The sequence below is a fragment of the Oratosquilla oratoria genome, chromosome 22 (assembly GCF_046742065.1).
Source record: "Oratosquilla oratoria isolate Oo_2021 chromosome 22, ASM4674206v1, whole genome shotgun sequence".
Taxonomy (NCBI): domain Eukaryota; kingdom Metazoa; phylum Arthropoda; class Malacostraca; order Stomatopoda; family Squillidae; genus Oratosquilla; species Oratosquilla oratoria.
In genome coordinates this window covers 48,202,336-48,229,071 of record NC_134798.1, presented here as the reverse complement: position 1 = coordinate 48,229,071, position 26,736 = coordinate 48,202,336, and the positions used below count along the sequence as shown (strand labels likewise).

At 37.6% G+C, this 26,736-nt stretch overlaps 1 protein-coding gene across 8 annotated transcripts; it reads right to left on the bottom strand.

The window, feature by feature from the left end:
• Positions 1-1,048: 1,048 nt before the first annotated feature.
• On the bottom strand, positions 1,049-26,211 carry LSm3 (U6 snRNA-associated Sm-like protein LSm3). Of its 8 annotated transcripts, XM_076205955.1 has the most exons (5): positions 25,881-26,034; positions 25,598-25,751; positions 9,165-9,274; positions 5,724-5,919; positions 1,049-2,963 (listed from the first exon to the last, which is right to left on the bottom strand). In XM_076205955.1, exons 4-5 carry the CDS (start codon positions 5,913-5,915, stop codon positions 2,844-2,846), a joined length of 312 nt encoding a protein of 103 aa, XP_076062070.1. In that variant the 5' UTR covers positions 5,916-5,919; positions 9,165-9,274; positions 25,598-25,751; positions 25,881-26,034; the 3' UTR covers positions 1,049-2,843. The 8 variants fall into 8 exon arrangements, with proteins under 8 accessions (XP_076062070.1, XP_076062069.1, XP_076062068.1 ...); XM_076205954.1 differs by lacking the exon at positions 9,165-9,274 and having other exon boundaries at positions 25,594-25,751; positions 25,881-26,033; XM_076205953.1 differs by lacking the exon at positions 9,165-9,274 and having other exon boundaries at positions 25,881-26,032.
• Positions 26,212-26,736: the final 525 nt, after the last annotated feature.

The following is a 26,736-nucleotide window of genomic DNA, read 5'->3' as shown; positions in this document are numbered from 1 at the left end:
GAAACCCCTCCCTTCCTTCTAGTGGATGGAGAGTCATCCCTGTCTCCACCATATCACTTCAGTCAAGGGCAATGCTACTATGCACAACACTTCCACAGCAGAGCAAATTTACCCCTATCACTTCATTACATGATAATCCCCCCCCTTCCCCATCCACTTGAAATAACTTTAAGAAACAGATGGAATATCTTTTTGGGCCACATCATTTTTTCATCCATTTACAATCTTTGCTGGGGACTTAATAAAAAAATCTGCTAGTGGCATAATCAAAAGTGTGCTAGTCTCGCATTCACTTTGTGGGTCATAGTACGGAACTTCTCTCCAATTCCCAGCAGTGACCGTTACTTATCCCAACAATTCAAGCATTTGGCAAAGGAGAGGGATTCAGCCACAGCTATGTGCATCATGTGTTCCTCACCAACACACAATCTCTCTCCATTCACTCTCATTTTTTGCATTCTCTTTTTTCTGCCTGACAAACATCCCACATGCATCCAACCTTGGTAGAGAGATTATGAGCTTGTTCCAGAGATCAGGTGCCTCTTTGGGGCTGCACTTCCAGATGATGGAAGTGGTGTTTAAAGGTTTTGAAGATGGGTGGCATGGAGACAATTCTCCCCGACATTTATTCTGCAACACCATCGGTGCCAGGTACCCATTGTTGATTCCACATTACTTTCCACAGGCCAGTGATCAACTTTCATCAGAAAATGCATGGCAAAATTATTAACTCGATTCAGCTGTGGAAAAAAAAAAAAAAATCATTATCAATCTATGGGGTTCAGTAACACACTAATAGTGACATGGAAGGAGAGGGGCATCTGGACACATTTCCACCTCTGAATGAGGAATTGAGTGATAGTTTTCCTCTGATGTAACCTCCATGAACTTCATTTTTACAATACTACGTATTGTACGTAGTGCCAAAGTAGGTTAATGCTGGCTGGGAACAAAGGGTCGATTTTGGCTGAACCTAAGTAGATAGTGGAGTGACATCAAGGCAGGCCATCAACTAATCTAGCTGCTGCTTGAAATAATAATTACAATGTACTGATATTTCTATTTATTTTTCTTTTCATTAGTATGAAATACACCTTTAAGAAAACACAAAGGGCTGAGCTTTGGATTGGTTAGTCCCCTATTGTGGGAGGACAACCAAGTACTAGTTCACACAATATATAAAATTATCATCTCTATGATTATAATTACCTTACACACTGACAGGTATGGAAAGAATTTTTTGTTTTTGCAAAAGATTATTTTGGAAATTGAGTAAATCAACCCGATAAAGTAAAAAAAAAAATTACATTCAAGTAGAAATTATAGAAAAATGCTATGATAAATACTATAAAAGTTTATAGTTTTCCCATAAATACATACTGATACAAATATATTGTAAACCCTGCTCACAGATGTGAAGTCTTGATCACTATCATGTTCATTCAATGATCTATATCATGACTAATAATTTTTCAGCAATTATTTTAACTAAAGAAATAAATATCAATTGAAAACTATGTGCTGTTAAAATACTACAGCAAAATTACTTTGTATAATGTATTTGAATGTCTACAATGCACGAGATATCACTCGAGTACCCAGACAATAATTTTTTCTGTTAATGATGTGAGGAAAATATCTGTGCTGAATATACTGAACATATTTAATAAAACAAAAAACAGGAATTAGAATGGTAAATAACAGACAATGTGATTAAAGAATGAGTAGTTATATATGAGCACATGGGTGACGGCACATATCAAGAAAGGCATGAATGGGTTGACAGAAGAATACAACAAATATTTATAAAAATAAAAAAGAAGGTGGATGAAATGGAAAATAGAAGTGTGAGAAACAACTAGGAAAGGATATAAGAATGAGGGAAGTAAGCAAACAGAAATGTAAAGAAAAGAAAAGCAGATGAGGATTACAGTAACAGAGAAAGTCAATAATCATATAAGATGATACTTCAGCAGTTGAAAAAGTGTTGGGGAAGTGTGTGTGTGTGAATGGTAAATTGTTTACAGGTCTCCTAGGTTGTCCTATTGATGGGTATCAAGTGCAAGTACAAAACAGAAACTACACATGACTGGAGCATTCACTTTCACCCTTTTGTGACTGGATATGCCAGTAAAATACAGATTGACTGAAAATGTCACATGTAATACAAGTGTGACACAGTGTATCTAAATAACCTAATGTTTTGAGTGAAAAGATGCAAGACTAGCCAATTTCTCTCCAGCAACCCTCACACAAGAAAAGAACTGAAGAGCATGATATCAAAAACATCTGAACAAAAAAGTAACTTAATTTTAACATCTATTCTGCTGTTGCTGTTAGAGTTCTGATGACACTATCAGAGTATTTCCCTGAAATATAATAGTTCACCTGAATGACTGCAAACATCAGTTCAAGATCACTTTGCATAGGACTACAATAGATGTCTTAAACTGGATCACTGAAGTTAAAAAGATTTTATGCTAGATGCTTACCTGTGACCAAGATTATCTTTGCTGTATGTGCATGGATTTTAAGAATGAGTAGAAGTTTATGGTAGCTATTGGACTTACATGATATACCTGTTTATATAATGTAATTACAATAATCTATCTATATTGGGAAAATTATATACTTCCATATATATTACAACAGCAGTCACATTCATCCATAACTTTCTCGTGCAAGCTCTTTATTCCAATACTTACAAAGAAATTCATTCTAAATATATAAACAATTTCCAGAACAGTCTTTGACGGTTAATTCTAACTTTCACCTTCATAGAAGTTTAATACCAAAATCAAATGCAGTCCAATAATGTTAACTTTCCAAATATATATTACCTATTAAACACCACCACCACGCATCGGTGGTGCAACTAGAATGACACCATCCCCGCGCACAAACAACATTGGGATATTTCTACGTGTTGTCTTATAAACTTCCTCAAAAGTTTCATCATCGACCTGTCAGGGGAAAAATTAAAAAATTACATTTATGAAACTTGTATGCAGAGCTTTTAATACAAGAGTTTCAAACAGTTCTTATTTATTTTTATTAGAAAAAAATATATATATATATATATATATATATATATATATATATATATATATATATATATATATATATATATATATATATATACACATACATATATATACACACACACACACACAAATATGTGCCAAGGCCATTTTCCCCCTTACAAGAAAGGTAGCCAAAGTCAAAAGGCATAATTCCACTCCTATGCATTTCATCCCCACCCACTCCACTCCCATTCACCACTCTCCTTGGCTCCTCTTGGATGATGGGTCATCCCTGGATCTCACCTACTGCCCTGGATCAGAAGCAATGCAGCAAGACACAGCACATCTATAACAAGGCCACTTCATTTAATCAGTGACCCCCCCCTCTCCATCCCCTCATGCAGGAAAAGAGAAGATGGGGAGAAATCATTTCGTGCTGCATCAAAATATCATTCCCACATAACCACTCCATAAACCTCCCATTCCTCACCCACTCCCATGCATCCCAGCATCATCCATATACAAGTATTCTCCACTCATCCCTATCTTCTGTCTTCTCCCTTCCTTCCTCAATAGACATCCCTTGCTTTCTCAACACTCCTTTTACTCCATCCATCCATCTCTTCCTCAGGCGTGCCCTCCACCTCACTCCATCCACCTAATCATTCTTCACTCATTCTCTCCATGTGTCCAAACCACCCCAAAACTCTTTCATCAACCCTAGCTCACAACTCCTTTTCCACTCCTCCTCACCTCCTTGTTTCTCACTCTATCCAGCCTAGTAACCCTTATCATACTTCTCAGGCAATTCATCTCAAACACATTTAAACTCTTCTCTTATGTTTCATGTTTTTGCCCCACAGAGTGTTGTCAGCACAATCACCCCTTTGTACAATCTCCTCTTATCATCCATGTCTATTTCTCATTACACTTTTTAATCCCCCAATACATACATACATATATATATATATATATATATATATATATATATATATACATACATACATATACCAAAGGCTTTTTCCCCCTTATATGGAAGGTAGCCAAAAAGAAAAAGGCATAGAAACCACTCCCACCCATTCCATCCCCTACATACTCCACTCCCCTCCATCCTCCTCCTTCTCTCTCATCTTGGCACCTCTAAATATCATAATCATCACACAGATATCTACAACTTTTCACTAGTGCTCCAAATATGCCTGTACAAAAAACACATACACACCCAGGTCACAAAGCATGTCAGGTGTGGGTACATTATGCATGTATAGATTAAACAGGAAGGGATAGAACTGAACCCTGTGGCACTCCATTCTTAGAGTTTCTTCTGTGTGATGATTGATCATTATATGACACACAAGCATTTCTACCTGCCAGATAATTGGCCAGCCATCTTTTAGTATTATTGTGCATGTCTGTGTTACATATTTTGTTTGTGAGATTGTGATGGGGGATGACATCGAAACCTTTACTGGTGTCTGATGTTTTGAGAAGTGTTCTGTGTGGGGCCTTATCTGAATAGATGCTATCAAAAACACTTTGTGTGGGGTCTATAAAAGAATGAGGTGTGTGGTCTAAAACTGTGATATGATTCAGCAAGGGGGACATGTGGTCTTGAAAGGCATACAATCACAACACATCCACTACACTACATAGCAGAACACCCACACATGCCAAGAAACCCCAAAACACCTAAATACCTATATCACACACAAAATACTCTCTTCTCTTCCTCCACAACCACCTCTGGAAATATCCATAATTATTTCCCTCACTACTCCAACAAACTGAAAGACAATTCACTGCTGCATGCCAGACCTCCTGATATCCATCCCTCTGAGAGGTTGGATGACATTATTGCAGACAACTGTCAGGATGTAACACTTTACCCCATACTATACAACACATTATGGAAGACTGCATTGTACACAATCATGCATGCCAACAACACAATATACATTCTATAAAGGATTTGTGGGAAAACCCCATTCCAGCCATGGCATTCCTCAGGGAGACAGGATTGCTCGGCCAGACAGTCTAGGAAATGACAACAACAACAACAAACCATGTGCTCCAAGACCTACCTTAAAACCCAGTACCTCACCAAATTTCTCCAGTTATACCTTATCCTCTTACTTTTGCCCACATTTACTTTCAGCTTTCCCCACTCACAGAACCTCCCAATCTGTGCTACAAACTACTTCAGTCCATCTTCACACTCAGCCATAAATGCAGTGCCATCCACAAACAACAACTGGCTCACCTCCCATTTCCTTCATTCTCACTCACTAACTCCAAACCCATCTAGAACCCTCATGTTTACCTTCTTTACCACCATGTCCATATACATGTTGCACATCTATGGTGACATTACACAACCCTGGTGCAGCTCCACCTTCAACTTAAACCACTCATTCTCCCAACTCCTGATGGTTACACAAATTCTATCACTCATATAAAAAGTTATGACCACCTTTAACAGATTCCCCCTATCCCACACACCTACAATCCATTCTGTAACACCTCTCTCAACCATGTTATATGCCTTCTCCAAATCCATGAAAGCCCAAGACATCCTTACCTTTTACCAAAAACTTTATGTATGCACATCTTATGATGACATTTTAATCTACACACATTCTTCCTTTTCTTAAACCTAATTAGTCACAAGCACAAAAAATACAGAAAATAAGTACAACTCACTTCTACTGATGTTACTGTTTCTTCCACATCTCCAAGGATCATATTAAGATGCTGATCGTATGCATGTAGTCTTCCTCTCAGTTCTCTTTCATTACGCATCTTGACATAGATCCTTTCATCAAGAGAGAGCCGAATCAAATCTAAAGGTTCCTCTACGGCAATATTACCAGCAGTTTCCACCTCATCAGCCATGATTCTGTAAAAAAAATCTTATTATCTCAACTACAAATGAGTATGTTTCTCATTATAATGTTATATATTTGTAAGTCTTTTACTTCATCCACCACCAATGTAAAACAATTCAATGAGAAAATGGCCATCAATGTATAGTGACAAAGCATTATAATCCATTGTAAACAACCCCAGTTAAGATAAATTTCTTATAATGTTAAAAGAATATGTGAAATTATTCATTCTACAGCAAAATAGAATAATTTTTGCTTATATTTACAATATCTTTTGATTACCTGACTTTAAATACAATGTTGCTACAACTAGTAAGATCACAGCAAGCAAACCTGAAAAATTGTACACCTCGTGAACACAAATACAGCACAGTACCTGGCAAACTAGTAAAACTATATCAAACCATATTAATTCCATCTAATTACTATCTAACACTAGATAACTCAGCCTAGACATTAATCTTCTCATAACATTCATAGATGATATAGTTGTTTTTAACTATGTAATGTAAAATGCAGTGTTTATCATACAGGTAATGGGAGGAGCTAATAATGGTTATCTGTTTTTGATGATCCTGCAATATGGATGGCAGAGAAAATCATCTCCCTGTTGCCCATTTTCAAAACCCTGTCAACTCCATCTGGAGATGTATGCAGCTCCAAACTGGGCCTAAATCTCTTTCTATCAACTTTGACTGTACTTCCTCTGCCTTCTCACAAAAGAACTAACAACCAGTGACTGGTCCCCTCGTATTACTTTAGCTGGTGACATAGTAACAGTACCACATTCTCTGGGAGATCTATGGGAGGTCCTCATGAATCTGCCAGCCACTGTGGGGCTGCAGGTTTCCAGTCAGTGAAACTAGAAGTAAAAAGTAGCAGAAGAGGTATAGGCAAGGGTATTCTGAAGAAACCATCATAATAGAAACCATCATAATTCAATGACAATGAACAAACATTAAAAAGGGTATAAAAATTTGTATGGGCAGTCCCAACAGATAAGGTTTTTAGTCTTGACTTAAAAAATTATTAAATATATAAGCAATAAGGAGCTGCAGTCAAGAGGATTATTGAAAACAGGAATACAAGTTCTGACTAATGAAAACATTCAAACATAAAATTTTGATGCAATACTTTCAGCAATGATTAATGTAAAACTTTTTCTTAATGTACTTCCTCCAGATGACTGTGACTCAGACATACACCTCACTGGTTTTATAACCACTGGTACCAGTGCTATGGACGAAATCTAGCAACTATCATTGTTGTATGTTAGGTAGTTGTCCTTTCAGGCAAATGCACTACAGTTCACTACTGCTCAGAGCACAATCATGGCCCAGTTGGCATGCACAATGTGAGCTCAGCTGGGACAAGCTAGAAGGTAAGGTATGGCTCAGACTGCAACAACAGCGGCCAATTGATGCACAAACATGAGCAATCTTACACTGAAAAGGAGTGGCCACCAGCAGCCAATCAGCGTGCAGGTCGTGACCTGACCAGGCAGATATATAAAGCAGATGGAAACTGCTGTAGTTATTAATTGCTTCATTACCCCAAATGAGGAGCACCTCCACCTCTCCCAGTAACCATCTTTCTCACTACAATCATTGTCTGGAACTTCTCTCCACCTTCCCAGCAGCCAACATGAGGACATCAAACCCAGCACTCTCCTCCACTAGCTATCAGTCTTTCCCTTTGCGGAATCTTCTCAGCACCCAACCCCTGGTAAATTACCATGTTCAAGCCACAGTTCTGTGGGGCATGCTTTAACAAAAGAGATCCCCTGGACCACATTTTTCACTTGTACAAATAAACCTTTCCAATCTTTCCAGTGTTTGCCTTCTGGCTAGGCCCTGCCCCACACTGACACCTTCCTGACATCTGGCATCCAATATTTTGGGCCTATGCCATTCATGACATTGTAATTATTTCTTGTTTCACTCGACCTTACTTGTTGCCAAGAATTTCCCTCACTGAAGATTTAAAATTAAGGTAGCCAACAACTTTCACCAGGTCCTCCTAGAAATCTCACAGTGAAGATACTGTTCTTCATATTGCATCCATGCAGGTGAAAAGCCAAAGTACTCAATATGGTAAGAGCATCTGGAGTAAGGTGACTATGGCTAATCTAACCATGTTGGTCATATTCTTCACTGTTACCTGTATGTGATCCACATACTGGCTCAGGATTCAATGTGTAATTTGTCATCTCTTAATGTGAGTGTGACAACAATAACTACTGCCTCAAATTTAAATAACTGGAAACCTGCAGCCCCACAGTGGATGGCAAGTCTTTGGCCTCTCCCATAAATCTCTGGAAAGATATACTGGAGTGTTGTTTGTGTTGCAACAGGGTAGAACCATTTCTATATCATTATTTATAGTAATAAAAGTTATGGAGTAGAGTCAAAGGGAAAGTTTAATTCCAGAGATCAAGTGTGAGGAGCCACACCCCTAGATGTTCCACAGACACAAACTGCCCCAGGCACAACCAGCACAAAGCAGATAATGCACTCATTCTACTTATTCTACACTGCCCTATCCTCGCCATTCCTAGAAAGCAATATAGCATTTCTTCCTTGAATGACTTTTGGGCCAATCCAATGGTTCCTGCTAGTTACCCGAGAGCCATGAGTCTCCTGCAAAAGATACAAGGCAACAGACTGATTGATTGGATCATATGTTGGACCTGTAATTGCCAGCTATTACTCTCTCAGATGTGAGCTCATTCATTCTACACTGCCCTACCCTTGCCATTCCCAGAAAAAACATAGCATTTCTTCCTTGAATGACTTCTGGGCCAACCCAGTAGTTATTGCTAGCCACCTGGGAGCCATGTGTCTCCTGCAAAAGACATGAGGCAACAGACTGATTGATTGGATCATATGTTGGACCTTAATTGCCAGGTATTACCCTCAGATGTGAGCTCAAACCTAATACAGTCTGGTCAATGGGTAATGCTTTCACCTTTAATAAATACATCCCCTTGCCCAAAAGGAGAGTAATTGCTTATACTGTGGTATCAGTAAAAGCTTTTCACACTTGATTTGGGTTAGGAAAGATGCTAACAAAGAGGAATGAACAATGACATGAAACTTCTTACAGGAAGCCAAAGCCAAAAATGATAGGATGGATTTTTTTCATGAGCTATCAATCAGAAGGTAAGGAAAAAAAAAAAAAAAAAAGGCAGTACTGCAAAGGAAACACCACAAGGAAACTTAGAGTAACATATGCTAATGTTGATGTTTACTATCACCTTGGTTGTAGATAAATGACCACTTAAGGATGAGCTTGATATTTTGTGTCTAGTGGAAACAAAACTCCCAAAAAATGTTGACTACATTTGGGGAACAATAGATACACCTCCTGGAGAAGACAGAAAATATCAATTGAGTGGAGGGGTAATGATTGTGGTGAGAAGTGACAAAGGTAGAAGCAAATCTGAGTGAAGGCAAGGCTGAAGCAATTCAACTAAAAATCAATACTAAAGGGCAAAATAAGAGTGACTTCATAGTGACATACATCCCCCCACCCCAAGAGAAGAGCTTGGAATGAAGCTGAATATCAAGAAAAGTTATTGGATACACCTCTTTTCTTAAAGAAAATATTGAACAAAGTAGCAATACAGTCCTTATTGGAGATCTTAATTGTGGTGATGTCAACTGGAAGAAATGGGAAGCAAGCGGCAAACCAGATTCCTGGGGAAATACTCTGTTAAGTGTTTGAATTCTTGTGATGAATATAGATGTTGCATGTTGTAGCAGTCTGCACTGTGTTTGTTCATATGTATGAATTTTAATGGTATTTCCCTAAAAAATCGTAGACTCAGAGGTGACTTGATACAGGTCTTTAAGATTTTAAAGGGAATTGACATCAAAAGTGACAAAATTTTCACATTGAATGAGAATCAGACAAGAAACAATGGTCTCAAACTGTCCGGAAATAGATTCAATTTGGAAGTAGGTAGAAACAACTTTGCCAACCGTGTAGTTAATGAATGGAATAAACTTCCTGCACAGGTAGTGCAATGTAGTTCAGTTCGAAGCTTTAAGAATCATTTAGATAAACACCTAAGCAAGATGCTGTAATGATTATAATATATTTTATATTTGTTTTTGTTTTGTTATCATATGTCTGTGTGATTTTCATTTATTATTAGTTATATGTCAATTTATTATTATTTACTATTTACCTGTTTGTTTATTATTTAACTATACCTATGCATTTATTTATGTATTTTATTTGTCATTTACATGATTAGTTTTTATTTATCATTTTATTATTACTATGATTTTTTTTTCGCATCTGACCTAGATATGGACCAAAAGGTCTCCTGTCGGCATGCTCCGCCTTTGTAATCCTTTGTAAGTATAGCAGTATAGAACACAATGACCCAATGGGTAAAGTAAATGACCCAGGTAAGAGATGACATTCCCACAAAATTAGATCTGTTACTAACCAAAGAGCCAGACATCATCAGCTCCTTGAACTACCTTTGCCCTATGGGAGAAAGTGACCATATAACAACTAAGTTTCAGCTGGAGGATGAGGAAATAGAGGGAATGAATGAATCACACAGGCAAGGAAGTGGAGAAACACATTTTCCTCACAGATGCATAAATACTTGGAATAGCTCAGGAAGATATATATAGCCCAAGTTCAAACAATACCGAGTTCAAATCTAAATATGATAATTAACCTAGGATATAGATTAAGTTAGAACTATATATGAATTTGAGGCTAAGTATGACAAAAAAATTAGAGAATAGAAGACAGGACCCAATGAGCGTTGTTCCTTTCCTGTTTACTACAATTCGGTAAATATACTGGGAACATGGAATAAACCCAGTACCACAAAACAAGTCTTCAGAGGCCAAAGATGTCAGTGACTGCAAACACATTCTTTTATCAATGATTTTTTCAGTGTTAGCCTTCACCCAAATATCTACTATTTGTGCTACAGAAAGCCTTTCTTTGGCTTCTTTAGCACTACTAAGCTGTATTAAAGCAATTTAGTAACTTCAAAAGTTACTGTGTTGTATATTTATGAAAAGAAAATATAACTTTGAAATTCACACAAACTAAATGTCCTTTTCCCACTTACATGTGCAGTGAGTCAAAGCACATACAGTTTGCTAGTGTAGCAGTACTATGTTCAACTGCTAACTCAATGGTCTGAGTTTAAGTCCCCATTCAAGGCTAAAAAATATCACAACACTGCAAACAGAACTCCAGCTCAGGCTGACAAGGCGTTTGTTAGGTGTATATGTGTATAAGGTGATGTATTACCCATACATCAGGCCGTATGTGAGTTCTAAGCTCTCTTCCTGGAGGGTAATGAGTGAACACTAGGAAAAGCACACAAACTATAGATGAGAAGACTAATGGCAAATAAATGTGGAGTCCAATAAAATAATAATCCATTCCCACCCATTAAGTCATTGGAGCAACATATATATATATATAATACATACATATACCAAGGCTTTTTCTTCCTTACAAGGGAGGCAGCCAAAAAGAAAAAGGCATAAAATCATTCCCACACATTCTAATAAATTACCAAATCAGCATTGTAACATCCTATTTTTTCTGTTTCAATGAAAAAGGAGGAAAATGAGGAGGATGAGGAAGTGGAGCTTGAGGTGGTGGCAGTGTAGTGACAATAATAACAATAGCAACAATTGCTACCAGTTCCAATGAATGGAAACCCATAGCCCTACAGCAGCCAACAATGGTCCTTAAAATTCCTATATTTCTCACTGGGAAAAATATTCACAATGATGGCTGTTTTTATGTTGCTGGATAGTAGGCAAGAAGCACTCACCATTTGTCAGTACTTCTAAAGGGCATAAGTGTGACAAAAGTAGTCAGTTGATAAAGATGTATCTTGGGCCCCATCCAGAGACAGTCAGCCCTTCATGCCTGCATCTCCAAATGGAGGTAGTGTTCATGGGTTAGAAGACCGGTAGCATAGAAGCGATTCTCTCCAATGGCCACACAAGACCACCACTATGAGGCACTGATTTTTGACATGACTGCATCTAAGAAACATCTGACACTTACCAAGTGACATGGACAGTGGGTGAATCCTGACTGCTAATATATAACTAGTGCACTATATTTCTCGTCCAGATGTGGCCAATATTATCTATGTATAACAACATATATTTTTTTTCCTGATGTAGTTGGGCTAAAAGTGAGAACAAAACCTGACTGTACAAGTTTTTATTTTCTTATAAGGGATACAAATACAGTTTTCATAAATTAAAAAGTCACCTTTTATATCAGTAAGAAAGACAAAATTAAACTATGTTCTTGACAACAATATATTACCAATTTCAATGTGCTACAGTGCAGAGAATTTTCAAAATCCAGTTATAAGCATGTCAAAAATTTTCAAATTTTTACCTTTAGAATACACAAAAGAAAACTTGTATAAACATCTTTCTCCACTTTACCCGATGTAGCCAAAAGACTAAGTAGCAACGTAATGAACACACCTTGCATCCTTTACTAAATATGAAAATGCAAATTGTAAACTGATAATGTACCTAAGAGAAAATGTTCTGATGTTCATAAGCATTTTATGTCTGTATTAGTAAGCAGCACTGCAATCTCAGGCTTGTCTTTACTTTTACTTAAACATCCTATCTATAAAATCGTCATGGAATAACAAGAAGGGGAAAGTATTTTTCAAACATAAAAGGAGAAATGCCCTATTCTCATACAATTTTAGAGGAAAAGCTATACAGATACTTTGTTTAATCTAAAACATTACATATGAATTTGTTACCCTGGACAAATCTGAGTAGTAATAATAATAATAATAATAAAAAGATCCTAAAACTATTACTTTCACATAACCCTCAGCTCACTATTATATGTTCATATGGAATATTGCTAACCATGCCCTGGCAAGAGCTTCCTTTCTTTATATTGAGTATAACCCTTTGCTACAATGATGCACTCAACAAATTTAGCCTGTCCAATACTAGACAACTTTATTTGGCTTATCCTGATAACTCAGTTTTCTATAATGACATCCAGTACTTTGGATCATATTTTTGTTAATGCCAGACAACCTTGTTCAACATAAAGATGTATTAAATGTCCTATTAATAATAATAAAATAATAATAATAAAAAAATCACTAAAACTATTCTTTCCAGTTGCTAACAGGTTCCTGTTAGTGTCCTTCAAGATGGGCAGCACAGAGAATCCTCTCCTAAATGTCCATTTTCAAAACCCATTAACCCACCTCATTTCCATCTAGAGGTGCAGTCTGACACTCCAGACCTGGCCCAAGATATCTTTAACAACTTCAACTGTATCTCTACCTATTAAATAACAAGAGATTACAACTAGCACCTGCTTCCCCCCCCCCCACAGATGACAGTCCTAAGTTTCTTCCCAAAGAGATCTATCACAGGGCCTACGGATGGTTGCCAACCACTGTGGGGCTGCTGGTTTCCAGTCAGTGAAATTTGAGACAACAATTACTGTTATTTACTAACAGTATGCAAACTAACTATTAGCAAGCAAGTGGATCCACTATTTCTATAGTGAAATTGCAGAATCTGTTCAAGAGCCTGAAATGCTCCTCCAATGTGCTTAAAATTATATTTTCTCTAAAAATTGTCCATTCCCATTTCAAAATACAAAAATTCAGAGGACAAAACTTTCCATTTTTTCTTCATGCTTGGCCAACAACTTTTGACATTCAGCCCAAGTTAATTTTTTTGGCAGAGTTTCTTTAAGGAATTCCAAATGATCTTCAGCGTGAACAAAGTCTGACAATGCCTCATAAGTAACACAGGCCCTATTGCTGCCCCTGGAATATGACTCCTCTGCTAAATATTGAACAAAGAGTTCTGTTGCTTTGGTAATGAGATGAAGAGACTCTTGAGTGACCATCTCAACATCAGGTGAACATTTCATTATCATCTTTACACGCTGAGGAGGTAAGGTAAGGTCACTACCAGAAGCTGAGGGCCTTCCTCGGCTTCCAGGTGTCCGAGGCGTTGTGGATGAGGTAGAAGCAGATGGAGTGGTTATGACATTGGGTGCCTGGATTAATGAAGTGGATTCAGTGTCAATACCAGATATGCACTGCTGTGGGGAAGATGACTTAGATGGAGTCTTCTTTGGTGAAGGTGCCATTTCTACTGATTCTCTAGATAGGGTCATTTCACTGGTTGTCATTTTTGAGGAGGATGGTGTTTCAGGAGATGAAGCCATATCTGTAGCTGACCTGCAGTGATAAGACATGGAAAGTGTGGCTATTACTCAACTTCAGTCTACTAAGCCACAAAATCTATACTGAATTTCAAATCTAATGAAGTAGACTTCATAACTGAAAATTCTTACACACCATTTCTCTTCCATTCACTTCCCCATTAATATATAATAAATAGACATAATGCTATAGTATATTAATCAAACAACAAAACAAATCACTGAGAATAACAACAGGATGCACCATGATCACCTCAATATAACACCTATGTACAGAAACCAAAAACATCTCCAAAGAACACCACATGAAAGTGGCACACAGTTCTATGCAAGGGTCCTCAACCCCACTCATCCATCCCTTTATATCATATTATACATACATATATATTTCTCTTGATGGGCATGTTTGTGATATAATGGGATAGGTGTGGAGGGACTTTAGCACAGAATTGTGTACTTATCACTTTTATGTGTTCTATGGGAATGATTCTAGTTTCTGTGTATGGGTGTTCTGTATTTAAATGTAAAATTTATATATGCTTGTGATGAAATGTCTGAGAAGTATGGTGGGGGTTATAGGGATGGAAAATGAAAAATGAGGTGAGGAGAGCAGGGGTAGAAAGGGAGCCAACAGATAGGGTTGATAAGAGATTATTGGGGTGGTCTGGGCACATGGAAAGAATTAGTGGGGAAAGATTAGCAAAAAAGAGCATGGGATAGGTGTGAATTAAGAACGGTTGTGTATGGACAATAATTTGACACAGCCCATAGGTATTTCTAATCATCTTCTGTAATTTTTCCATGGGGGAGGGGGACAAAGAGGGAGAATCACCATGTAAATGAAGTGGCTAGCCCTGCTGTGATGTGCTGTATCTTACTGCATTACTGTTTCTGAACCTGGCATATATATATATATATAATATATATATATATATATATATATATATATATATATATATATAAATATCTATATATATATATATGTATATATATATATATATATATAATCAAGGTATGTTCAACAAGTAATGAGAAAATGCCAGGCGAAATATTAAATACGATTTGATCAAAATACTACTTCATGGTGAAGTACACATACATATATTCTATAAAATAACTAACTGGCAACTTTCTATATTTATAGGCCTGAGTACAGCGGTGAACGTGGTGGAACCAGTCTGATTTGGTTTGCCGATCTGTGAACACTTGTCAAGATGTAGGGAAACATGGAGCAACGTTATGCCATCAAATTTTGTGTTAAACTTAAGAAAACCAAACAAGAAGCTTATGGAATGTTAAAGGAGGCCTATGGGGATGAACAGATGAGCCAAGCAAGTTTTTATCAGTGGTTTAACAGATTTTCTGAAGGAAATGAACAGGTTGAGGATGAACCCAGATCTGGAGCACTGAAAAGTGCACGCAAGGAGGAAAATATTGAGGGAGTGCAAAGGTTAGTGATGCAAGACCATTGAATATCTGTGAGGATGATATCTGAAGCTGTTGGTATTAGTATTGGCAAAGTAGAGACAGTTCTGACCGAAGATCTGAAGCTCCACAAAGTCTTTGCCAAGTTCGTGCCAAAGATCCTCTTCGATGACCAGAGGCAGTTTCGTAAGGAATGTTGCACTGACATTCTCGAAACGATAGAGGCTGATTCAGGTTTCCTGAATAAGGTAGTGACTTGCAACGTGTTGGGTGTTCACCTACGACCCTGAGAGCAAATGTCAGAGTGCTCAGTGGAAGCACGTGACCTCCCCAGACCCAAAAAGGCAAAGATGAGCAGGTCGCAAGAGAAAGCCATGGTCATTCCTTTCCTTGACTACCAGGGGTTCATTCATGTTGAATGGGTTCCTCAGGGTCAAACCATCAATAAGGAATATTACCTTATTGTAAGGTTCCGGGAGAAGATGAGGAAGAAGAGCCCTCAGCAGTGGAGGAGTGGTCAGTGATGGTTCCACCAGGATAATATCCCATGCCACAATCAACGCTGGTAACTACCTGGATGGGACAAGGGAATGAAAGTGGTACAACACCCACCCTACAGCCCTGACCTAGCCCCTTGCAACTTCTTCTTGTTCCCATGCATGAAAGACAGCCTCAGGGGAACCAGATTCCAGTCAACAAAGGAGCTGAAAGAGGCATTGGAAAGTTACCTGAAGGGACTACTGAAAAAGGACTTGAGGAGGTCTTCCAGGATTGGGAGAGATGCATGCAGAAGTGTGTAGATGCAAGAGGCAATTATTTTGAAGGAGACAAAGTTTTGTAAGCTTATGAAAATAGTGTCTCTCCTGACATTTTCTCATTACTTATTGATTGTAGTGGTACATATATATATATATATATATATATATATATATATATATATATATATATATACATATAAATATATACACACTCACACACTTGTTAACCATCTACAGAATTAAGAGAGATGTAAAAATCCTTGACACAGATGACTTATTAAATTGGGATATGAGAAATACAAGAGGACATGGAAGGAAACTCAAAAAGGACAGTTATAGAAGACCAGAAAAAAAAAAAAACAGCTTTCCCCACAGAGTGGTGGATGTATGGAACATACTAGACAAAACAATGGTGTGTAAAAACAATACAAGGATTTAAGAGCAAATTAGATATGGCAAGATACAGAGACAGGACACCAAGAGTGTAGCTCCCCTTCCTGCAAGATACTAGATAAATGCACACATATACATACATATACCAAAGGCTTTTTCCCCCTTACACGGGGGGTAGCCAAAAAGAAAAAGGCATAGAAATCACTCCCACTCATTTCTCAACACTTTCAAACCTGTTATATGAGGAGAGGCTGGCTAAATCGAAATTACTGACATTGGAACAAAGAAAAAAAAGTGGTGACCTGCTGACCATCTACAGAATCATGAAATACATAAAGTCCTTGGTAGAAAGGACTTACTAAATTGGGATAAAAGAAATGCAAGGGGACATGAAAAGAAACTCAAAAAGGAAAGTTATAGAAGAGAACTGGAGAGTGGTGGATATCTAGAACAAACTGGGTAAAACAATAGTGTGTGCAAAAAATTTACACGAATTTAAGAGCAAACTAGGCACTGTGAGATCCAAAGATGGGACACCACGAGCATAGCTCCCCTTCCCATAAGATACAATTAAGTAAATACAAGAACAATTTAGATACTGCGGGATACAGAGACGGAACACGAGTGTAGCTCCCCTTCCCGTAAGATACAACTAGGTAAATACACAAAGAGAAGATTAAAGTGGCATGCCATTGTATGGGTGAAGAGATGATAGAAAAAGATAGGAAAAAAAAAAAAAATCCTGATATGTCCAAAACTGGAATATGCATTAGTAGTATAGTCCCCAAACAGATTGAAGGATATAAGCAAGATTGAGAGAATACAAAGGGCAGCAGCCAAATCAGTCCCCAACCTAGCAGATAAACCTTACAAGGAAAGACTAAAGGTACTGGGTCTGCCAACTCTGAAAGATCGAAGATAAACAGGTGACATGATTATAGTGTTCAGGTCACTAAAAGGGATAAATTGTATAGATAGAAGAGATCTCCAGGTTAAAGATGGGAGGGCTTTAAGAGGTCATGGAAATAAATTAAGAAAGACCACATGTCAAAAGAATGTGAAGAAATATATTTTCCATATAGATGTAGAAATATGTGGAATAGCTTAGAACGTCATATAGCCCAAGCTCAAACAATACACGAGTTCAAATCTAAATATGATCATTGGAAATCAAAGATACTGATTAAGTTGGAACCGTACATGAATTTGAGTCTAGGTATGTTATAGAATTTGAGAATAGGAGACGGGACCCAAACGAGCATTGCTCCTTTCCTGTATACTACAATTTGGTAAATACAAACACACATATGGACTGCTGCACATGAATAAAGTGGCTTTTCACTACATGAATGAAGAGATGATATAGAAATAATAATAAAGAAAAACCATGAGTAGTGTAAGACTAGAGTACGAGTCAGTGGTATGGTCCCCACATAAGAGTCAGGTATATAAGCAAAATCAAGAGAATACACAGGGCAACAACCAAACTGGTTCCCAACCTGACAGATAAACCATATGAAGCGAGATTAATAGCACTGAATCTGCTAATGTTGAAAGATCAAAGACAAAGAGGTGATATGATCACAGTGCTCAAATTGCTAAATGGGAAAGACTACACTGACAGAAGAGATCTCTTGATTAGGGATGAGAGAACTTTAAGAGGTCACGAGAGCAAACTGTGCTCAGGTCACCAAACTGGCCTGGCTACAGACACTCCCTAGATACAACCATCATGCTGAGGACACCAAACACCCTATCTTATACTACCCCACCCAAGCCATACCCAGACAACACAATATTTCTTCCCAAGTGACTTATGGTCTTGACCAGATACTGTTGCCAGTCACCTGGGAGACATGGGTTTCTTGCAAGAAAGACCTGGACCATCTGAATTAAAAAATCAATCAATCATACCTACATTTACCAAGGGCTTTTCCTCCTTACAAGGGAGGTAGCCAAAGTCAAAAGGCATAATTCCACTCCCACTCATTTCATCCCCACCCATTCCACTCCCATCCACCACCCTTCCCTCCCTATCATCTTAGCTCCTCATAGATGACAGGTTATCCCTGCATCTCACCCATCGCCCTGGGTCAGAACCAATGCAGCAAGACACAGCACATCCACAGCAAGGCCTCTTCCTTTAATTGGCAACCCTCCTCTCCATCTTCTTATGCAGAAACATTGATGACAGGGAGAAATCCGTTTGGGCTGCATCAAAATATTCACACATAACCACTCCCTGAAGTGGCCCATACACGATCAATTATATTGCCCAATTTCATTGTCAATACTCTGAATTGACAATCAAATTGACCATGTATGGGCGATATATCGCCCATACACAGTCAGATTAATTGTCAATTCAGTGTGTTCACAATGAAATTGCGCAATATAATTGACCATGTATGGGCGATATATCGCCCATACACAGTCAAATTAATTGTCAATTCAGTGTGTTCACAATGAAATTGCGCAATATAATTGATCGTGTGTGGGCCGCTTAAGCCTCCCCTCATCCCCCACCTGCTCCATTCCATGCATCTCAATATCATCCATTCAGAGCCATTCTCCACTCACCCCTATTTTCTGCCTTCTTTCCTTCCTCAACAGACATCCCACCCCATCAGTCCATCCCATACTTGGTCGCCCCTTCATATCCATGCCATCCACCTCTGCCTTCCACAATTCTTTTATTAATCTTACTTCACTCATTTTTTTCTTGTGTCCAAACCATCCCATACTCTTTCATCAGCCCTATCTCCCATCTCCTTTTCCACTCCCACGCTCCTCCTCATTTCTCATTCTATTCAACCTTGTAACAAAGCTGTGTAGTAATTGTGCCCACAGTGTTGTATGGAGGAGACTTGCAATATAAGGGAGGCAGTAGGCAAGAAATGGAATGTTTCAAGGTGTTTGAAAAATATGGTATGCATTACAAGAATGAATAGAATGAGAAATTTAAAAGCAGCAGATAACTAGGGTGGGAAGAACAGGCTGGTATGTCTCATTGCATTGTCTTTGACCCAAGCAGTGTGGTGGACAATATGAATAACCCTTCATTCACAAGGTGCTAAGATGGGGGGGCACAATAAATGGCTTTTGGATGGAGACGGGATAGGTGTGATAGGTATGACAGGCAGGTATATGCTGTGACTTAGACATCCCCTTAGATGGGAGAATAGGCTCTTTAATATGTAAATATTTGTATTACACTGTATCACCATTTATCATATTTTATTATTTTTATTCCTTTCTTTTTCCTGGTTTCATCTTTATAATATGACAAACACCTGTTAGTGGTGGTCCTGTAAGACCGACATTAAGAGAAAATCTCTTCTGCCACTGTCTACAAAAAACCATCATCCCCTTTTCCTCTATCTTGGGGTGTATTCCAGGAGACTGATACTCCGTATTTCCTCAGGAGACCTAGTCTCAGCCCCTTAGAGCCGCATCTCCTGATGGAGGCAAGGCGATTCACAGGTTTTCAAAATGTGCAGTTTCGTTACCCATCTTGCAAACTCACTATCATGTAGGTACCTGTCACTGGTCACACACATTGGAAAAATTCATAATACTAAATTTCCATTGAATGGTTTGGCACAAAAATTTATGTACCATTATATCCACTAATGTACATAACAAATATGTAAAAAGCCTTACTATAGGAACAAATTACGATGGAATGCAAACCATTATTTCTTCAAACAATGGTGCACAGCACCATTTCTGAATATAAACAACTGTTATAAGAAACTTTGACAAATTTTTGCCCATAATACAACTTTGCATTACAACAAAACTTATACAAAAAAAAAAAATGTCATAATATATCATGACTCATAGTACAAATAAATCCACTTGTACAGATGTAAGCCCTGAACATATACACCAATGAACAATGGTGAAGGTCTTTACATGACCATCTACCCGTACATCTTGAACGATGGTGCTCTCAAATCAATAAAATTCTCTTTATACTTTAGTGTTGTCATAAATGAGAGAAACCAGATACTGTTAATCTACAGTGTTTCCATGAATGCCAGATTCAAATTAGTAATTTAAACCAATGATCAAGAAAAAATTATGTAAATAAAGTATGGCATAATTTTACATTCTATATTTCTGAAAAGATTCAATTGGCAGTGTGCTACAACTTTTATTTGTGATTGGATAGGTAAAATAGGTAATTTTCCTTAAATACTTGGCACTTAAATATTCAACATAGTTTCTTATCTTCCAAAGTATTCCATACATTCTATTACTATGATTATGATACCTAATTGTTCGTTGTCATCCAATCCTCCCCCAAGGGCTGCCAGTGATGGGTGTTTGTGATGATTCTATAATAGACTTAGGAGAATTTCCTGTCATCCTCATTCAAACCCCGTTGACATCCTCACTTCCATCTGGGATGGAGCCACCAAGTCTCTCAATTTTTCTTCCATTTTCTCACACAAGGAGAGCTGACAAATTAGGGATTGCTCTCCTCTAACTAGCTAATTACATAGAAATGGATCCACACTAATATACATATAATGGTCCAACATTTCTTACCAGAGATATCTATGGGAGGGGCTACAGTCCATTGCTGGCTACTATGAGGCTGTGGATTTCCCAGTAGCAAAACTCAATGTAATATATATATATTTTTTTCATCAAGAATTTCTACTTCACTTAATGGATGGTTTCATGATTCAAATGCACACTTTCAACTTCATTCTACCACTTGACACAGGTGATTTAACAACAGTCCATCACAGACACCTTGGTTAGCATTTTGTTTGGGTAACCATTAGGTAATCTTATCATACCTATTTGTATTGTTCATCATTAATGGCACCAATGAGATCATGTTTCTGGTGCTACTAGCATCCCTAAATATCACAAATAAGGTAGTGATACTTAAATAAACTTAGGTTGCTTGATAGTGAAGGGAATTCCAAATAACCATCAAAATTCATTCACTTCAGTATGACTATTCTCTCACCATTTGTTTAATTCAGTCTGACCAGTTTGGTTAGTTAACAGATAACTCATTCAGAGTGGCCAACTTCTAACCACTCCATATTCACTGTATTCAACACATTTTTTGTACCATACTTATGATCCCAGCATCAATCAACACATTCATGTTTGGACAACTAATCAAGCCTTTCAAGGAATACCACCAAACTCAATATTACAAAAAAATTGCCAGATATTAGTCCCACAAAGAAAACCCTTCCACACCAAACAAGAATCACACTAATACAACTGTACACTGGACACCATCCATCAAGGTAATACCAAAACAAAATAGGCCTGAAGACAGACCTGCCCCAGACATAATCACCACACAGGTGATACAGAAGACCTTGTACTACTACACAGACACCAACAAAATATCTTCCCCAAGTGACTTATGGTCCTGACTGGAGGTTGTTGCCAGATTCTTGGAGGCTGCAGGTCTTCTGCAAAAGTCTTGGGGCAACAGACTCATTTATTTTTTTTTTTTCCCTAGGAGGATTTTGGTTTCTTTGTGTGTGTGTTTAATAGAAGTGATTTTAGTGCATCCTGTTATTACTCTCAGTATTCCATTCTGTAGTGTTTCTAAATTGTTTGTGTTCATCTTGCAGATTGTTGGGAACCATACTGTTGAGGTGAAGCCATGGGTGTTTATTAATTGCTTGTAGATGGTTATTAATGTTTCTTTCTATTGTCCAAAGTCACTGCTAATGATGGATTTTAATAGGTTGTTTTCTTGTAAATTTTTGCTGTCAGCTCTTTGATACCAGGGCTAAAAGTCACGAGTATCAAATGTGAGACCTACAATTTTTGGGTTCTTTTCCAATGGAACAATTAGGCCATTGAATTTTACTACAGGGTAGTTTTTTGATTCATGATTGTATGGAGTGAGTAATGTAACAATTGATTTTTGGGATGAAGTTTCCATTATATTATTTTTGAGCCACTGTTACAGTTTATTTAAGTAGGCTTGGGTGTTCATTGCTGCTATTTTTGACTCACTTTCCTGGGTTAATACAGGGAATTCTCAGTTTATGATGGTCTTGGTTTTTTCTTAGTATAAAGAACTAATTAGTGAATGCCGCAGGGGAATATGTCATCATGCAATGGTAGACCAAGGAAGTGGTATTTTGGACTACTAATCATTCATTCTCTCATTTCTGTTATTTTCGGGAACATTTTCCCCTTCATTATGGCTCCCAAGTGTAAGGCAGACTTTTCTGTTAGCAGTGCATCAAAGCAGTGGCAGATCCAGGATATATCTATATGTATATATATATATTTTTTTTTTTTGGGGGGGGGGGGCTAACCTGAATCTTGTAAAAATTGATGATGCTTTAAGGGGGGGCTAACCTGAAGACACTTTTCAACAGAAGTACTCTGTAGCATGAATACGATGATTTTTATGACATATTGAGTATATGTTCTCAACTGATTTAGTTTCTTTCCAAATAATGGGCAAAAGTGATACTTAATCTTACATTTTTACAAAGTTACCCTCAACAATGTGTTGAATAGCCTAACAATTATTCTCACTGAAGTGTTCTAATATATGAAAATCAGAACATACTGGAGGACTAAGAAGTAAACTTTTTTAACAGAAGATAGGTTTTCAAAAGGATGGGTTCATGAGGGCATTGGTGAAAGCTAATATGTAAGGATGGAGGGCAGTGTATAGTGGAGCTTTACAAGGATAATCATTAGCTCCTGTAATGTTCTTAACAAATAAATGTCATGATAGAAGGTACAAACTACTATTACATGTTTATAATGGAAAAAAAAAAAAAATTATGAGAATGAGAGGTCTGAAGGTTGAAGTAAAGAGATTTATAACAACCCTGGATACAAAGAATGGAAAATTAATTCTAATTAGAGAAAATGCAAATTATTAGAAATTGGTGCTAGCTCAAAAATCCATTGTTGAATTATTTAATGAGAAGAGCGAGACAATTACAAAGGTGAATGAGGAGAAAGATCTACAAGTGTTCAATCAATCCATCTGTTGCTCTAGGTCTCTCTTCCTGAAAGCCCATTGCTCACAGGTAACCAGCAATACCTGCCTACAAGAGGATGTCCTGCCAGTCTGGATGACTGCGGCATTAGGATAGAGGTTTGACAGAGTACCACTGATTTTCAATAAACTCGAGGACAGTGCCAAACTGCAAAACAACACAATTCCCTCTTCTACTAGGAGTTGTAGCCTTGAGTAGCTGATATCTGGTTTAGAAGTGTTGATAATTGATAGATCAACTATCACCTGACATATCAGCAAGATTGAGAGATAGAGTGAGAGATGTATAGATTGCTGACAAACATAACAGCAGCCTTTCACCACATAGATTAAGGTGGTTAGAACCCTACACCAGGAGGTACAAGGCTATGGCCAAAGTTGTCACCTTTGCCCTATATGCTTGGGCTGTTGGGACAGGTAAAAGTCACTGCTAGGAATGCGAGGCCAGCACATTTCTGATTATGCCAGCAAGGAAGAGAAAATGAAAAACCAATCCACTCTAAACAATTCTTAAGAACCACAACAACACAATATCAAACTGGATGAAAAAATTGTGAGCACATAAACCATTCATGAGTTTAAGAGCAAACTAGATACTGAGATACAAAGGTGGGACACCACGAGCATATCTCACCTTCAAGTAAAATACAACTAGGTAAACTAAGTAAATATGTAAATTGTGGGATAATCTGAGGGTTGTTGCTAGTTTCCTGGCACCCATGGGTCTCCTGCAAGAGATAGCCGAGGCAATAGATTGACAGAAATAAGATATAAGAGCCAATAAATCTACACAGCAGCCACAACTCCATTAATGATCATTTTTTTTGGCCAATATTTGCTACTTTTCAGTCAAATACTAAGAAATATTATGCTATAAGAGTACACATCCTATGAGCATGCACTGCCATGTGCACATAACAGACAACCCCTGTCAAACTCAATACTCCAAAAATAATACCCATACACACGCCCTCCCCCCCCCCAAAAAAAAAGAAGAAAAAAAAAATTATAAGAACCACATTGGCAACCCTGTGCTCAGGATACTTTCCAGCATTAAAACAGTACAAATCAATAGACCTAACCAGATTTAAATTGTCCCAGATGCAATCAGCACACAGAAGACACAACACCTCATACTACAATGCCCCATAGCATATGAACATCCCCTGGACAACAACACAATATATCCATGAGTGACTTATAGTCTCCCACTGAGGTTGTTGCTGCCTGAGGGCCAGAGGTCTTCTTCAAAAGACACCAGGGGCAATGGACTGACTGACTGTCACTGTGATGTAAATAATTACAATATTGCTACTCATTTGTCAAGTATAAGGTTAATGTTTTCATCTTTTATGAAAACTCATTCAGGTTAATAGTTTTGTTGCTGTCACAAGGACACCTTAAACCTTAATATTTTCATTTACATAGGGTCATTGACAGGATACACTGAACTTACCTAACTTGTCAATTCACCAACTATTTAATCTCTTTCTTTAAATAATACACTAGCATTGAAAGCAGCTATTCCTAAAGTATACCTACACAAGAACTATACAAGTCTATTTACAGGTTGAAATGACTATTCTAGAATTTCAACATGGAAAACAACTGCAAGACACAAGAACCAGTTTTGAATGAATGTTGGTTCTTAATACGTGAAGAAATGGTGGATTAACATCAGTCATGTATTAAAGGGGTGAAATTGAAAAGCTGTTCAAAACCTTGATTGTAACAAGAGCTTGGGTTCTTATTATTTGGTGTTAACGTGTGCGGCTTATACAAACCTAGATAGAATCTTAGATTTATTCCTCCCTATCAACGCCAATTAATATTAATCTACTATAAAATGCACTTACCTACCTTACGGGTGTTTATTCACGGTACAAACGAATGTTATCTTCTATTTAAATTGTACAAATGTTTTGTCCGACATTCAACGATATCCAAAATATCACGATGCTACTATCAACGTTTCCTCCATGTGTAGGCCAGCCCGGCACGCATAACAATACCTCTGCAAACAAACACAATTTTAACTTTGATGAATTAAGCTCGTTACATGTGAGTATATTTATACAAAATTACATGGATGCAAGTCCTAATTAACTAAATTACACTTTTAACATTTGTGCTATCAACCTACGCCCGCCAAATCTACAATGAAATCAAGTAAACAAATCCCGCCAACTAGCGGCGAATACTTGACGGTGACTGTTTAAAATAAATCCTGTTATATGAATTTTTGTCGTTGTACATGCATGTTCAATGTCCCATAAATCATTATCGTACATGTTTCTGCCATGATTGACAATCTCTACCTCTACGGGAAAAAACAATCGTATGATCCATGCCACAAACTAAAATACATAAAGAATTGGAAATGGAAAATAGACAATAATTTAATCTATTCAGTGGGGACAGAAAAATACAAAACCTAAATAGGAGAAATATCTAGAGGTGTTGATTTGGGACTATTTGTCACCTGACAAACATATAGATAATAGTAAGGCTATAGACGAAACGTGGATTGCTATTTTTTTGTCTTTTATATTTACGTGGACAAAGAGAAGAAAAGCATACATGAATCCTAATCCACCCTATTTGAGAGTACGCAGCAGATTCCCGCACAGAATTACTAAGGAAAAACCCGTCATCAATAAAGGAAGAAAGAGGACAGAACTGGAAGAGGTTTGGGACGGGACAGCACGGGAACAGATTGAAAAGGACCACTTGTCTGAAGAATGATGAAATGAAAATACATATACATACAGATGAGTAATCTCCTAAAATAGCTTGAAAATTATGATCTATGGCCGAATCTGTAATCATAGCTTAAACTAACAACAAGAAACAAGATTCCACTTTGGCATCTCCCTGTTTACTACGGTTGTGTAAATACAAAACGCGTCTTCATCTTACAGGGTGGCCAATCAAAACACACGCAGACCCATCGCCCATCCCATATCAATTAAAAAATCCGTTCACTGTCCCTCCTTAAA

Coding starts and splice junctions, on each gene's coding strand:
- LSm3 (XM_076205949.1), bottom strand. CDS start 14,146: ATGGCTTCATCTCCTGAAACACCATCCTCCTCAAAAATGACAACCAGT.